The sequence below is a fragment of the Sebastes fasciatus genome, chromosome 5, assembly GCF_043250625.1.
Source record: "Sebastes fasciatus isolate fSebFas1 chromosome 5, fSebFas1.pri, whole genome shotgun sequence".
Taxonomy (NCBI): domain Eukaryota; kingdom Metazoa; phylum Chordata; class Actinopteri; order Perciformes; family Sebastidae; genus Sebastes; species Sebastes fasciatus.
Genome location: NC_133799.1, coordinates 8,069,613 through 8,085,374, shown reverse-complemented (window position 1 = coordinate 8,085,374; position 15,762 = coordinate 8,069,613). Strand labels below are relative to the sequence as shown.

The 15,762-nt window shown below is 38.3% G+C and overlaps 1 protein-coding gene across 3 annotated transcripts in view; it reads right to left on the bottom strand.

Moving 5' to 3' along the window:
- pde4ba (phosphodiesterase 4B, cAMP-specific a) overlaps window positions 1-15,762 on the bottom strand; it is a 205,618-nt gene that overhangs the window by 177,327 nt on the left and 12,529 nt on the right. The window contains exons 1-2 of one of the 3 annotated variants that reach the window (XM_074634887.1): window positions 11,157-11,679; window positions 1,698-1,793 (exon numbers count right to left, since the gene is read on the bottom strand). In XM_074634887.1, coding sequence (XP_074490988.1) covers window positions 1,698-1,739 — 42 coding nt within the window. In that variant the 5' untranslated portion in view covers window positions 1,740-1,793; window positions 11,157-11,679. Of the gene's footprint in view, window positions 1-1,697; window positions 1,794-11,156; window positions 11,680-15,762 lie in introns of those variants that run through there. The other 2 variants (XM_074634890.1, XM_074634889.1) reach the window with 2 other exon arrangements.

Here is a 15,762-nt window from a genome sequence, read left to right as displayed (position 1 = left end):
AAAGAGGTAAAAGTCAAGGTCGAGAGAATAAGGAGAAAGTGAAGAAGACATGGAGTGGAAACAACGGTAAGGCAATTAAGTGAGAGAAAGAACGTATTCAAATAAAGAAAAAAGTACACTATGTTCAAACATGGAGAGAAAGACGGAGAGACTCATTAATGCGCACCCACCTTCAGCTATGGACTGTTTGAGCACCCACAGCCACCGTTAAGTGCACCTGTATGTTTCTATCCATACATTATGAGCCAACAGTATAACTGTGCAGATGAACACATGAGCTGTACCAACCCTGACCTCCTAAAAATGAATGCAATTGATATGCAAAAGTAATTTACATTCAGTTCTGATGCAGATGGAGTGTGGTAAGTGCACAGAGTGTGCTGGTATTGTTGTGGAGTTCAGGGAGTTTGATTGCTGTTAAAAGCACTCACCTTTGACATCGAAGCCTTGAGTCTTTGCGAAATCTTGTACATCGAGTCATGGTTGACTTTTTCAATATTTAACCATGAACACAATCACTCCCTTACCTTTACAGAGGGCTTTAGTAGCCTTAGCATAACTATACCGTCGCTGCAATGAACCACACTTTCTTTTTACATAAATCAAGTGCTTTCAGTTGTGTAAACATAACCAGATTTAGCATTGCACTCCTACAACATTGTCGGACTCACAATGGAGAGTTTAGTATCAAAATTGATGCAGAAGATATCGTCTTTGTCCTGATGCCTACATCACCCACAATGCAATTTGACCGCCTACAGATCAGATGGTGGTTCGGGTGTGTTATGCCAGAAGCGGAAAAAATAAATTAAAAACGCAGATTTAGTACAAAGCACGTTGTTGTGAAAAAAGGCATTACATTTTCACTAAAATGCAAATTAGACACATGAATATAATATTTTTGTTAGCTGTCCACATGCATACATTTAAGTTGGTATCAAGGATCAGCAGTAGATCAAATTAAGACATACAGTAGGTGCTGGATGTGTTGTGCTGAGGCACACATGGCTACACAACATGTGCTAATACCAGTACCTGGTGGGGTTTAAACATCACACCACATGTATAAGACCTGTGAGTCAGAATGGAGGGAGAAGAGAGAAAGAGCAGAAACAAGAGGATAACGGAGCAGAGAGAAGACGGGAGCTAACACAAAAGAAACTTTGTGCAAAAGAGACGTGATGGAGGAGGAGAGAGCCAGCCACAGCACAGAAAAGAGCTGTCAAAACACAGGGTGACTAACAAAGAAATGAAAGATTGCAAGCATTACAAAGTAAGTATTCCATCCTGTATCCTCTGTGGATTTGGAGAATGCTCATCTCTGTATTTTACTCTCACCTGCCACACAGCCACAGCTTACACCAGTAGAAACTACATGAAGTGTCCTGCTGCTTCATCCTAATTGTTCATGATCCACACTGTTCCAAAATAAATCGGTTTCTGTCTCTCTCAGTCAGGGATATTAATCTAATCCGTGTTTGTGCCTCTTTTTCTGTGTCTGTTATTCAATTAAAGAACATTTTGTGTTGGATTAGTAAGAACAAGGAATGTGTTTAGTTAGCTCTCTACCCTGAGCAGAAATGAGGGCTCTATCTTCTCCAGCGATGACACCTGTTGTCAAAATGTGTTTGATTGATCTCTGGTATATACAGCCTATTATGTAACTGGTGAGATATTTCAGGGACATGATGACTTACATTGTTGGGAGACACCGTGAGAACACTCCTGCTCTTCCTCATCTTTCCTCGAGTATCTCCCTCGCTGTCCAACCACGGGCAGCTTCACATGCGCACCTGGAAAACACAAATATACATATACATTATTATATATATACATACAATACGCAATAAAAACTGTTGACCGTTTCTGGACACATACATTGCTGTTGAGTTTTTCAACTCAAACGCTGTTTGAGTTTCATTGCTAGACGAGGGGATACAACATATCTTACCTTAACTTTTAATATAACCTTAAACCTAGTATTTCCCAATCCAAGTTCTACTTGCTTTTGCAGTATTTCTGAAACCTTTCCCGCCATTTTTTGGTCAATACAAAGTAAAACAAAAACACATACACACATTTCCCTGTGCATCAATATTGAATTTATGACATTTCAATCATTTTCTTTTTTCTCTTTATGAGGAAGAATAGAGCAAAGCAGTCAAAACAAACTGCCTTGCCTTCAATATTGCTCCATTCAGGGGTACTCAGTAAGTGATGCATCAAAACAATGACACTGCTGTACAGCACACTGAACTCCCCCATGATGCACTGCTATGTGATAACATACATTTGTGTAAAATTGTCATAATTAGCTTAGGAATTCTTGAGTTATGGACAAAGACGTGTTTTGTGAGGGACTTCAAGGTCGGAAATAAAGCAAGCAGCAAGGCCATGAGGAGAAATCAATAAGATATTGAAGTCAACTGGAAGCTGGTCTCAGGAGACTGAAACAGGTGTGCTGTGGTTACAAATCTTATTTCTGGTTAGACATTTGGTAGCTGAATATTTATATTGCAAATTGTGTAAATGCAGGGCTGTAACTAATAATTATTTTCATTATTGATTAATCTGCTGATCATTTTCTCAATTAATCGATTAATCAGTTTGTCTATAAAATGTCAGAAAACAGTGGAAAATGGCCATCACATTTTCTCACAGTCCCCAAATGTCTTGTTTTGTCCAACCAACCTAAGAACATTCAATTTAAATGATAATAAAAACAGAGAAAACTGGCAATCCTAACATAGAGAGAAGCTGCCACGGACTTATCATTGCAGCCATATATGTAAATGTACAGTATGCTATAAATACGCACATATAAGCATCACAGGATCAACAACAGCAGCTTAAAGGAAAATGGACAACTGATTAAAACATTTTCAATCAATGATGACTGAAACAACAATTTAAAGTAAGGTTGTGTAGGACTTTGTGATTATTGAATTGTTAACTGCTTTCTAGGCATTTCTCTGCCGTTGTTGTTTTTCATTACTGCGTCAAATCATTGTGAAGATAAATATTAGGACGTTAAAATCATCAACAGATGCCCTGCTGTCTGGCTGGCTGCACAAATTACACTGTCAAATGGCTGACAAGTGATGTGACAACAGGAGACGTGCTGTAGCATCCTGTTGTTGTAATAAGACAAAGATGGCAGCTTGCATGTACTGTATTCAAGATAACTTAAAATAGATTTCAAATAATAGATATAGCCCGAAAAGATTAGAGCTCTGAAAACAACAGAATAGAGGGAATTAAGATGGATAGAAAAGAAGACAAGAAAAGCAAGAAGAAACCCTCATTTACACCCGTTTTTTAACCAAACCTGACACTTAGCTATTACTTACGTACTTATTTAACATGTCTTACCAGTTGCTAATATAGGACAGGCTCCACATTGCTAATCGGCTTTGAATATCAGGTAAATTAGACTCCTGTAGAGCTGAAACATTTACTCGATTAATACTTTATTTGATCCAGAAAATTAATTTGCAAAATTTTGGATAATTGATGAATTGTTAAAGTAATTGCAAAAAAGCATTCAGCGGTTCCAACTTCTCAAATATGAATATTTGCTGGTTTTCTTAGTTATCTGTTATAGTAAACTGAATATCTTTGGTTTGTTTTGGGACTGTTAACACATTTATAGACATCACCTTGGCCTGTGGGAAGTTGTGATGTCCTTTATTTCTGATGTTGTAGACCAAAGATTAATCAAGAAAATAATTGGCAGATTAATTGATAATGAAAAGAATCAATAATACAGCCCTGATACAAATAATGATATAAAGCATAGAGGGTACTACCATTACCATGGTAATCAATCTCCAAATCAGTATTCAAATGCTTCAGGGTTTGTTTTTTTCGGGGGGTTTTATATAAGTATGTAATAATAAAGTATAAATCCCAAAATAGCCCATGAAACAAGGATATAATAATAATGATATTCAAATGAATCATCATTAGTTATTCTCAGATGGACATTGCTGTTTGTTATGTGTCGAGGTGCGTGTGTGTACAGTAGTGCGGCAGCAGCACTGTCCCAGCACTGAAACGGGGGAGATGGAGACAGACGGACAGAAGAACATGTCAGCCTACCGCGCCGCTAAGCTTCAAATACCTTCGTGTATTTCTCACCGAAATCTCGAAGCCCAAAAATTGGTATTCAGGAGAGCCCTAGATGGTACTAAATATAGAAACTTGTGCATTGAAAGTCTACTGCAAATTGCAAATCATACACTTTGCACTGCCAAGTAGGTAAGCAATTTGGAGTAAAAGATGAAGTATTTCTGGTAACTTTTTGCAGATTTCCAAGAAATCACTTCCCATCACAGTGATTCCTACAAAAGTAAACTCTACAATACAAATGATTCCTCCTCCCTGGTGTAGCACCAGCAGCTTAGGCAGAGCTGAGGAAACAGCCAGCAGAGGATGACAACTTAAAGAATAAGAGAGTACGTCATGTGTGAATGTTAAAGAACTACTCAGGTTGTCTGCCTGAACTAGGTCACGGGTTATGAATGCTTCAAATTACAAACATTTATCTGATTTTGTTGCTAATAGCCCCAAATTAGAGCAAACAGTCTCTGCCTTTGAGCCACTGTAAGAATATCATTTTAAATACGTTATGTAATAAGATTACACAACCTTACTTGAAAAACACTGCTACTGTCTGTTTGAGTAAACACCTGATAAAAACGCACTGCCAACTGGTATAGAAAAGCACGTAGTGAACATATTGATCAGGGTAAAGAACAATAAGCATTTAATCCAAATACAAATTGTAAATTGTCATGTGTGCGTTTATGCGCATGTGTATATATTGTATGTAGAGCAAGGGGTTGATGTTAACAGATAAATGAACACACACATATCACACATGGGCACACATGAACCACACAATACACACTGATTAGCACCCATCATGTGTCCCTCAGCTCTTCATCGGATGTTTTTGAATAATCTTTCCAATTTGCTAATCCTAATGAGTTTTCTCTCTTGCCTCGACAAATTATACTTTTATCTTTTTGTAATTTTTCCTCCGAATAACACTTTCTAATGAAACAGCGAGCTAATGAAACCTGAAGCAGCCTTAATAGTTCAGCACGCTTTAATTCCCCCCATGCTCATCATTCAAAAGCAGCAGACAAGATTGACTCCACGGCCATTGAGCCTCTCTCTAATGAGCCAATTCAGGCAGTCGTTAAAAGGCCCTAAGAACTCATATGTTCTCCTGTGACCCATGATGCTGTCTTTTTTTCTTCAATATAAAGGAGAGAGGGGGAGGTAAGCATCAGCAGTAGCAAAAAGTAATACAGAGGGAGGGCCTGATGGTAAAAAGATGAAAGAGACCGTTTCAGGGAAGATAACACAAAACTGGAAGAGGAGGGGTTCAGAGGAGGATATGAAGATGCAATGGAGAATGGTAAAGAGAGCTACAAGCAAGCAGGTCAAAGAGGATTTAAAGAAAAAAAAGAGAAAAGGCCGGAGGTTAAAGAAAGAAGGACTGAGGAGTGAGGTGTGAAATTAGGAAGCAGAGAAAGAGTTCAACATTTTGGGAAATACACTTATTTACTTCCTTGTCGAGAGTTCAGTGAAAAGCTTAGCTTAGCCCAAAAAAGATTAGAAACAGGGAAACAGCTCGCCTGGCTCTTTCTAAAGGCCCTGACACACCAAGCTGTCGGTCGGACAGTTTGGGGTCGTCGGTGAGCGGACGTCGGCCTAGTTTTTTCGGTGTGTCCCGATTCAGCATATTGAATCGCCGTCGGTGAGAGAAATCACTCCGATTGGTGGTTCAGCTTAAACGTATCAGTGCACGAGAAGAAAAACGGAAGTGAGGAAAGCAAGCCATTAAGTAAAGTCAAGAGGAAAAACACAGAAGGCTCTTCTCATTTTTCATCTTCATCTCATCTGATCATTTCAATACACGGATATTTTCACAACGACATGGCCATCTGGAATGAAGCTGATGAAGATGAAATGGTAGGCAAACGCTGCTTTGTGTCATGTACGCATCCTAACAACGGCTTATACTGTATATCCGCATCCTCGGCCTTCCGGTTTCCCTTTTTGAATGACTAATACAGACTACCGCGACCTGCTGCTGTGGAGACTTATTTCATCTCACGCAGGCGCAGAACGTATGTGGTAGTTGGCTGTAGTCTTTGCGGTGTGTTCAGGTGCAACTTGTCGGCCAAAACAAAAGGCGACGTGAGGCGACACAACATCCGGCATTCGTCGCCACTAGTTCTCTGATGTCGGAATGGTGTGTCCCCAGTTTAAGGGTAAAAAAAAATCCACCTGCCAGCACCTCTAAAGCTCACTAATTAACATGTTATATCTCCTTTGTTTAATCCCACATAATACGCTGAAATGTAATTTTTACACTTGTGCTAAGCTAAGCTAACCAGTTTCATATTTACCGTGCAGACATGGGAGTGTTGTCAATCTTCTCATCTAACTCTCCGCGAGAAAGGAATAAGCGTATTTTCCAAACTGACCTTTAAGCTGTATGCAAACAGGGTAATGTTGCCATTTGGAAATGGCATACATATCCTGTTAGATGATGAGTAATTAGATTAGATTTATTTTGAACACGTAACAAATAATAAGAAAACAAAACAAGAATAACCACCAAAATGAAAAGTAAACACATACAGCAAATTCTAAATAAACTAAATGAATATACTGTATGTACAAAAAGGAGTAGGCAGAAGTATAGACTTATAAGGTCCTACTCCTTTTTATTGAAACTTAATAATGAACTTAATGTTTATCACATATACACATAATCTTCTTAATATATAAAAAATCAATAAAAACGACATCAACGAGCGCCACAGTCCCTATTTTTTATACATTTTCTTAATTTGATTTATATGATATATGATATATGATTTGTATTTGTACTTTTTCAATTTCTTCATCAAGACCATTCCTTAAATACATCCCACAAATTGATATACGAACACAATTACATTTTCTTCTTAGGTTATAACCCCTGCTCTGGCTGAGAACATTTTGTATGTTGCCCGTAAGTAAATAATTTATTTGTGCAGTCTTATATAGAAATCAAATGGTAAAGGACAGTTGATGCCCTTGAAGCAGATGGACATCTTTCAGCTTGAACAGACAGGACAACCTTGACATCCCTATTACATAAAAAAAACACCCCCATCACACGACGCCACCTAACTGCAGTCAAAGAAGAGCAAACACCGTGAAAGAACATGCTCCTCTTAAAAGCGTAAATGTTTCTGACCTGCTACAAGAGCTCACTACTAGTCAGCATCTTCAACAGATAATGAATGTTTATTAAAATGTACTTTCACGGTGTCATTTGTCAACATTTACAGCAAAGACGACAGGTAACATTGACTGTTGGCTGCTACTAGAAATGTTTTCCACTAGGTGATTTCTAGGATAGCTCAAAGGCATGTGTGAAACAAATTTAGCAAAGTTGCTGACATTGAATGATCAAATCTCAATCTCTGCATTGCAAACAACAAATCCATGTTGAAATCAACAGGACACTTCCTCTCGTCCTGCCGACTTCAACACGGGAAGTGCCACTGACATGATGCATTCAGGCTCTATTCAGAAAAAATTAGTATTGGGCGAATGTAAATTCTAATGTTATGATGATTTGTTAAAATGTACTCTTGTATAAAATAGATATAGAGAGGGAATTATGACCTGTTTAACTTCCTAACAAAAAACAGTATACATACGTTAATAAATGAGCGTATGTTGAAGTAGATGGGATTTATTGTTTTACTTTTATTTTTTACTGTGGTATCAGATTGGTATCGAGAATTGTGGATTTTAACTGGTATTGGTATCGACTTCTAAATTTCTGGTATCATGACGTCCTTTACTGCAATATGGATTTCCTAACTTAAATTTTTTTGAGCCTACATAATTTCTGGTAGCTGGATTTCTCCAAAAAAATCATTTTTCAGGAGAAGATTGTTCAAATAGATGCAAATACATTTGTTGAAATTGCTGTATCTGAAATGCATTCGTTCACGCGAAGATCAACATGATGCATAAATCCCAAACTTTGCACTTCAAAAAAGTACACCAGGCTTAATTGCTGTAAATGCACCATGTTTGGTTAGAGATTTTCAGGTGGAAGTCTTTTCATAATATTTTTTGGGAAATTGTTGAGCTCATTAAGTTGAATGACGTCAATTAGGTAATTCATTAAAAAAAATGCCTTGAATATAAATTTCATACAGGAAATTATCAGTGGCGAGGCGTCTCTGAAGGGATGACAATCTGTTCCAGTTATCACCATTAGCAGATAATTAGTGGGTACAGAGGACATTTATGTTTGGGAGCACATCTGAAAATTGTGCTCAGCAGCGGAGATGTAGAAAGCAGTTTATGAACACAGATTACTGCTGTAACCTCAGGGGATGAAGCACAATGCTACTAACGAGGCATGTGGCATGTGTGTGTGTGTGTGTGTGTGTGTGTGTGTGTGTGTGTGTGTGTGTGTGTGTGCTTTAGGGTATCCTAATTAGCGTTTCTTCTGCCTAATTAAGAACATTAGGGGCAGACAGGTGTGAAGACAGAAGACACACAGACATCAGCGCCTTCAAGAAAGCCAACTAGCCCATGCTTGCTCTCTGAATGATAACAATACAAAAAATGATCTCTTAAGCGTCAGAATGAACAATCGTGGTTGAGTAAAAGTGTCCTCTGCTTTTTCAAAATGAGGAAGCTCTCTGTGACATGGCCTTGCCTTTCACTTGTATGCAAACGGAGAATGTGGCAGAGGTGGTAACATTGAGCAAGACATCATAAACTTCCCAAAGTGACTACAGCAAAGACACTTCTCCCTAGGGTTGCACAATTAATCAAATATTAATCGTGATCACGATTTTGGCATTTAACATTTAAAATGCCTGCTCTGCTCATAGAAAACTCAGCTGCATATCAAATCAAGCACTTCCTGAACTAACAGCCAGCCACCAGCTGGCGATCGAAATGTTTTGGCTTCACTTTTAGGGCAATGCTGCTGGGCACACACCCTACACTAGGGCTGCATGATTATGGCCAAAATCACAATTATTTTGATCAATACTGATATCTTGATTATTTATCATGATTATTCATAATTTTAAGGACAAAATACTTTAGTTGCAATTTCGCATTTAAATAAACAGAGCGCTGCTTTCACGTCCATGTTGTGTTACATTCTAAATGTCAAAAACTCTAAATGTTATCCTTTTATTTTGTTATTGTCATCTATAGTGGTTACTTTTCTAAAAACACAATTCAAATGACTAGGAAATAAATTATTGTATTTTTATTTAAATATTTGCTTTGATTAAAATAAATCTTGGCATCAGTAGTTCTAATTATATATTATAAGCTGCTTAGAGCTAAAGTTAGGAAGTTAAACAGGTCATAATTCTCTCTCTTAATATCTATTTAATATTGCTGTGAAAATGTCTCCTTCAAACAACTGGATTTATTCAAGTTTCTCGCCAAAAACTACATTCTACAAGATTACATTTTAACGCATCATGATAGTGTTATAATTTACCATCACCAAATACTCGTATTTACTGAGTAGAGCTTGAACGCACTGCAACGTGGAAAGGAACCTCCGTTAACGGTGCTCTTTAGGGCCGTGCTGTCGGCAGGCGAGCCAGTCACCGTGATTACTCTGAGCAACACCATTTATTTTATTTATTTACCTCATTATATTTTGATTGTAAATATATATCCTTTTAACTTCGTGTTTAGCAATTTACTTTCAATTAGGATTGTTTAGAATCATTTTTATAATATTTTTTTATATTATTATTGTTTTATACACTGTCATATGTTCAATTTGGGGGAAGGTTCCGTGTTGTATGTACAATGTGTTAAATGTATAAAATCAAGAAATAGATGTTTAAAAAAAAAGAAACGCAGCAGGTTGATTAAGAAGCTTAACTGCATTTTCCCCATTGCTGTGGAAAGTTTTACTAGTTTTTCCAAGGACAGACTTTGCAGGTCATAGCGGTCCTTCGAGTTTCCCCGTATCTATCCACAGAACTGTCACGTTCTATGTTTTTTGTTTAACGCATAATTCAGGAGGTGACTGAATCTCTTGACCCTCTGCAGCTCAGTATATGTGTTGCAGCTCCACATCATTCACTGTTTGGAAGAGCAGGCTGTTTACTGGCAGGTGTAGCTAATGTGGCAGCCACAAAGTGCAGTACCTTACTGAGAGCCGCTTTATGAATTTCTAAGTGGTACTTATGAGGAAAACATTTCCTCTCCGAGCCATTAGCCAGTCAATGGATCATTTACAGTAATACCTGAAAAACCCGCCCAATTCCCCAGACTGCAGTTCACAGGCATTTAATTTCCACCGTCGCACAGGGAGACATTTTCAAGCGGGCGTCATGGGAAAATGTGACATGGTGTTCTGTCACATCTCGTCTCGTATCTCTCACACACACTCGGGTTCACATGCAGCAACTTCATTGGAAGGTGGCATCAACAGAGCATGTCGTGTATCAACCTAATAGAGTGGAGATAACAAGCTCTGTGACTGCATGTCCTGTTGACTGACTGGCGCAGTGGGACGCCTGATGGAGGAGGAGGAGCAGCAGAGTCTGAGCAGCTGTCCGTCTACCTCTCAGTCTACCCATCTTCTGGTCCACATCTCTGTTACCTGACTTTAAGTTAGAGCTGTTCTGTTCTACAGGTTAGCAAAGGGTCGGGAAATTTCTGGAAATTTTCCAAGGGAAGTTCAGCTTGGGAATTTTGAAAATAAAAAAAAAAGTCATTCCCTCTAATATTGCAATCATATAGCAATTGCAATATCAAAATAATCGCAATTATATATATTTTTTTAAAATGGTTCAGCCCTACCTCACAGTACAGTAGACCAAAAAAAACTGCATTCTTTGAAAATATTATTATATTTCCTTATAGTTAATTGTTCATATTTTGTTTCACTTTGTTTAGCTCTTTTTCTTTTTTTTTACTGTGTTAGCTGATGCATCTTGTTTTTTGCACTATCCCCTTTGGTGCTGTACACTGCAAATGTCAACACTGTGGGACAAATAAAGGAATATCTTATCTTATCTTAACTAGATCAAAAGAAAACCTGCAGTCTTTGAAAACATAAAACAGCAAATGGGTACCGTTATTCGTTGAGCATCACCACCATCAGGGACCCGGTGGATGGAGGGGTTTTCACTGGTTGGCAGGGATAATAGCCTGCTGGCCTTGGAAGAACCGCCTAACATACGCTAACACACACGCTGTCTCCACGTCCTGCGAGCCAGAGAGCGGGTATCTCCCACGATGTACCTCCTCCTCCTCACACAAACACAACTCCACTAAGCCACAGGCGAAGTAACACAACCCAGTTTCAACGTGACTAGCGTTGACAGGTGAAGAAGTTGAACCATCCACTGACCGAAAGAACCCGGTAGATACACGTGGCAACGCGCAGCAACACGATGCTAGCGTTGCTAAGCTAGCATTAGCACAAACGTTTTCTCACTCAAACCTTTAGTAAAACGTCCGTGTTTAACTCACAAATTGTCCTCTCCTTATCTTCAACGATCGCCACTATTTTTGCGGCTAGACTGGCATCGAAAACTAACTGGAATTTACTCCCTTTTTCACTACTATTGATGAGATCTTGTCTATCTATAACGGGTAGACAGCTCTCTGCGTTCCGGCGAATGCAACACGGTGATTGGCTGACCCCGGAGGTCTCCCATAGCAACCCAGGAGTCTCCCATAGCAACCCAGTCTCGTTGGATGTATACTCATATAACGTATATTGCTAAGAAGTGAAAGGTTTATCTGAAAATCGCATCACTATTGTACTATTGTTCAACATACTTTTATGTTAATAAACACGAGTATGGATCTTTTCAGATGCACTGAACTGAACTGTAACTAACGGGTAGATGCGCTCTCTGTGCCGGAGAATGCAACACGGTGATTGGCTGACCCAGGAGTCTACCATAGCAACCCCATAGCAACCCTGTCTCGTTGGATGTATCCTCAAAGAACGTATATTGTTAAGAAGTGAAAGGCTTCATTTGAAATCGCATACTATTGTACTATTGTTACAACATACTTTTGCGTGAATAAACACGAGTATGGTTCCTTTTCAGAAGCACTGAACTGTAACTAAATGCCATCACTTCCTGAGAGCCTCCTTGACTGACGGTTGGAGCTGTCACCATGGTAACCGTTGCCAACGTCATTATGTGATCAAAACGACGGTTTGTGAGAATAAACGTGAATTAATTTAAAGGTCCCATATCGTGCTCATTTTCAGGTTCATAATTGTATTTTGTGTTTCTACTAGAACATGTTTACATGCTGTAATGTTTAAAAAAAACTTTATTTTCCTCATACTGCTGGCCTGAATATGAGTCTTTACCCTCTGTCTGAAACGCTCCGTTTTGACGGAATTGCAACAGAATTGCGTTGCTAGGCAACAGCTTGGGTCCATGTGTACTTCCTGTCAGCTGATGACATTCACATACACTGCAACAGGAATAAACTGGGACACATTTAAAATGTCTACATTTAAAATTGTGTCAAAGGTCTAAATATTGTATATTCGTGACATCACAAATGGACAGAAATCCTGACAGCTTGTTTCAAATGCAGAGTTTCTGAATACGGGCTGTGTGTATTTCCCTGTGGATTGAGTGTTTCGATACTTTCACAGTATTTATATAGGACCTAAGTGGTGGACACACATCCAACGTCAGGAGCGCGTGGCAGCTGCGTGGCGTGTTGTTTTTTATTTCAGCGTCCATGTTAACTGGTTAGAGCAGCCACACTGCCCGCATGAGATGCGTCTCACTCAAAATGACTTAAAAACAAAACAAAAATGCAAGAAATGATCCATACACCTGTTATTCAACGTATTTTTATTCACGATCGCTTGTTTTTTTACGTCACCTGCTCTGCACGTCACTCATTATACAACGGGCTAGTATAACACAGTGATCCAAGGAATGGTTGAAAAGACTCAGTGGCACTTTGGAAAGAGAATTAATGTCCCAGTGACAATCCATGGTGGAAATGAGGGGAAATCAGATGCTACAGCAACACAGCAGCAGCAGCATCCTGCCTGTCTGCATTCATTCATTGATTCCCTATTATCTGTCATGCTCTTGCATCATGCCAGTAGACGAAAGACATACAACAACAAACATAAAATGTTTCCCATCACAATCACATTGTCTGCCTCATCCCAATCAGAGTCACTTGGGATTTTGTATTTGCCATAGCGAATGTTGGAGTCCAATCCAATATCTATTTATTTTTTAAAATTGTTTCCATATATAATACAGCATCCAATGCCACAACTGGTTCTGCAGCGTGATTTCAGCTGAACAGCTGAAAATATCCAGACTGCTCCACATCTTGAATTTTTTACCTCATCATGTTTTTGATCATCTTTATGTGTGTGGGTGCATGACTGTGTCTGTTAGTGCAACGGAGACAGCTACAGAGGCACAGTGTGCACACACTGATAACGTGATGACAATACGAAGCAGCTTAACCAAATTCAAAGAACTGTTTGAGTATTATGATTTGTTGGTCTCATATTAATGAATACACTGATATTAATACATACTTAGAAAACCCTTAATATAGGCTACAATTTTATCCTTGACACATTCTGAATCCTGTCAAATCCTGTGGAAACATTCAGCGGTGCAAACTCACCCTTTACATGCAAGCTTAGATTTCATAAGACCTGATCCTTAATACAAATACGAAGATCACATTAAGGACATTTTATTCGATTAAACACCACTAACAGAGACAAAAGGGAGGGGGGATGACAAACAATGGAAGTTCATGAGCCAGTCATTCCACATCAGTAAACAACTGGAAGAATTATTATTCTAAATGTGTAAGGGACCAGTTCTTTTTTCACCCTCTACTTGTTAAATAATTCTCAGCTCAGCTCAGTGTTATTTAACTTACTGACAGTATTTCAGCAGAACTCCTGGTAACTGGAGGAGAATCTCAAGCTGGCACAGAGCAGCTTGGCAGGATTTCATCATCTCTTTAAAGGAATAACTCACTTTTTCTTTTATGTAAGGTATTGTCATCCTGTGTTCAGAGATATCAGCCAGCTAATAAAAACTACAACATGGCACTCAAAAGAGTTTTAATAATCAACAACATAATACAATATTTTTATTGCAATTTCGATGCTTTATTTTCTTTAGGGGTTGAAGATTGATGACTATTATACCATGTACATTTATTATTACTTATCTGCGGTATTGAAAAATACTGACATAAGTGAGTGTGCCAGTTAAAGGTACAGACAGGAGCAGTCTGGCTGTGCTGTCATGCTCCGACAGTAAATGTTAATTGTTAATAATCATAGGACATTATTTCAAAAGCTCGCAGCTGATGTTATTTTTCATTTAGTAGTTCATTTAACATGCTATAGTGCTGCTAACATGAAAACTAACATGCTTTAGTTATATAACATATTATAGTTACATGCTATTTCTTTATCAGGTTTATGATTCTGTTTATTATTATAATTTTGTTCTCATTCCTTTAAGGGTCATTGTCACCAAATAATAATAATAATAATAATAATAATAATAATAATGTAATACCGTATACCGTGATATTTTCTGAGAGGGTTATACCGTGAAAATCTCATACCGTTACAACCCACCTATTTTTTTTGTAATGATTTCGTTATAGCAAAAAAAGTGAGCAAAATACACACAACAAAATAGGAGGAAGCAAAAAGTAAAAAAGTAATGTACAAGAAAAAACTTACACAACCCACCTCTGTATCATATAACTACACTACTCTGTGTAAAGGAAGGTTAAAACTCTGTTTTAGTGCTTCGATTTTAAATATTTTGTTTGCCAACCCCACTAGCTCCTCTTAGTTGCTGTTTGAGAGGTTGCCAGTTTGGAATATCTCCGTCCACAGAATCTGTACACAATCTCCATTCATCAATATCGCTACCATGTCAGCGACTCGTACCATTTAATGTCAATAAAATTGGATCTATCCCTTTAGTAGTTTCAGCCATGGTTTCAGTAAAACAGTTGTATAAAATTGCAATCCCTCAATAGCACAGAATAATCCTTTTTGGTGTGGGGGAACAGACTTGATTATGACAATTTACTGAATGCAGAAAAGCAATCTTATTTTCCTTCCTCCAGAATTTAAGGGAAACCCATTTCAACAAATTATTCCAAAAATTGTTATGTGATTTGAATCCTCTTTATCCACTACCGGTTCCCCTGCGCTAATCCAGTTTAAAGCACACAGCTGTCCAGATGTTTAAAAAGGTCCCAGGGATAACATGACAGTTTGGTAAACCCTGTGTTAAAATTGCCTTCCTGTCCAGTTACATAATACACATACATGTTTGACAGGAATTGTGTCTTTTCTGTGGTGGAGGGAACAAATGTGATGTATTTTCTATCATTTTATTATTTGTATTTTCTTTCTGATGTGTTGTTTGAACAGGGAATTGAGGCAATGCTAACACGTTCATGGGAGCACGTTGGTCCACCAGAGTGTAAGGGCAGCACTGCCTTAAAGGGCTTTTCTCTCTTTTTTTAAACCCTGCTCCTTTAATGCATGAAGACGGAAAGACAAGAATCATCTTAGGTGATGCAAAGTGAAACGCAGAAGCATCCTTTCAAGTTAAAAATGCTTCAAATTGAGCAAAAGATTTGCTACATGCTTCATTAATGAGCAGAGACAGGAGCAAA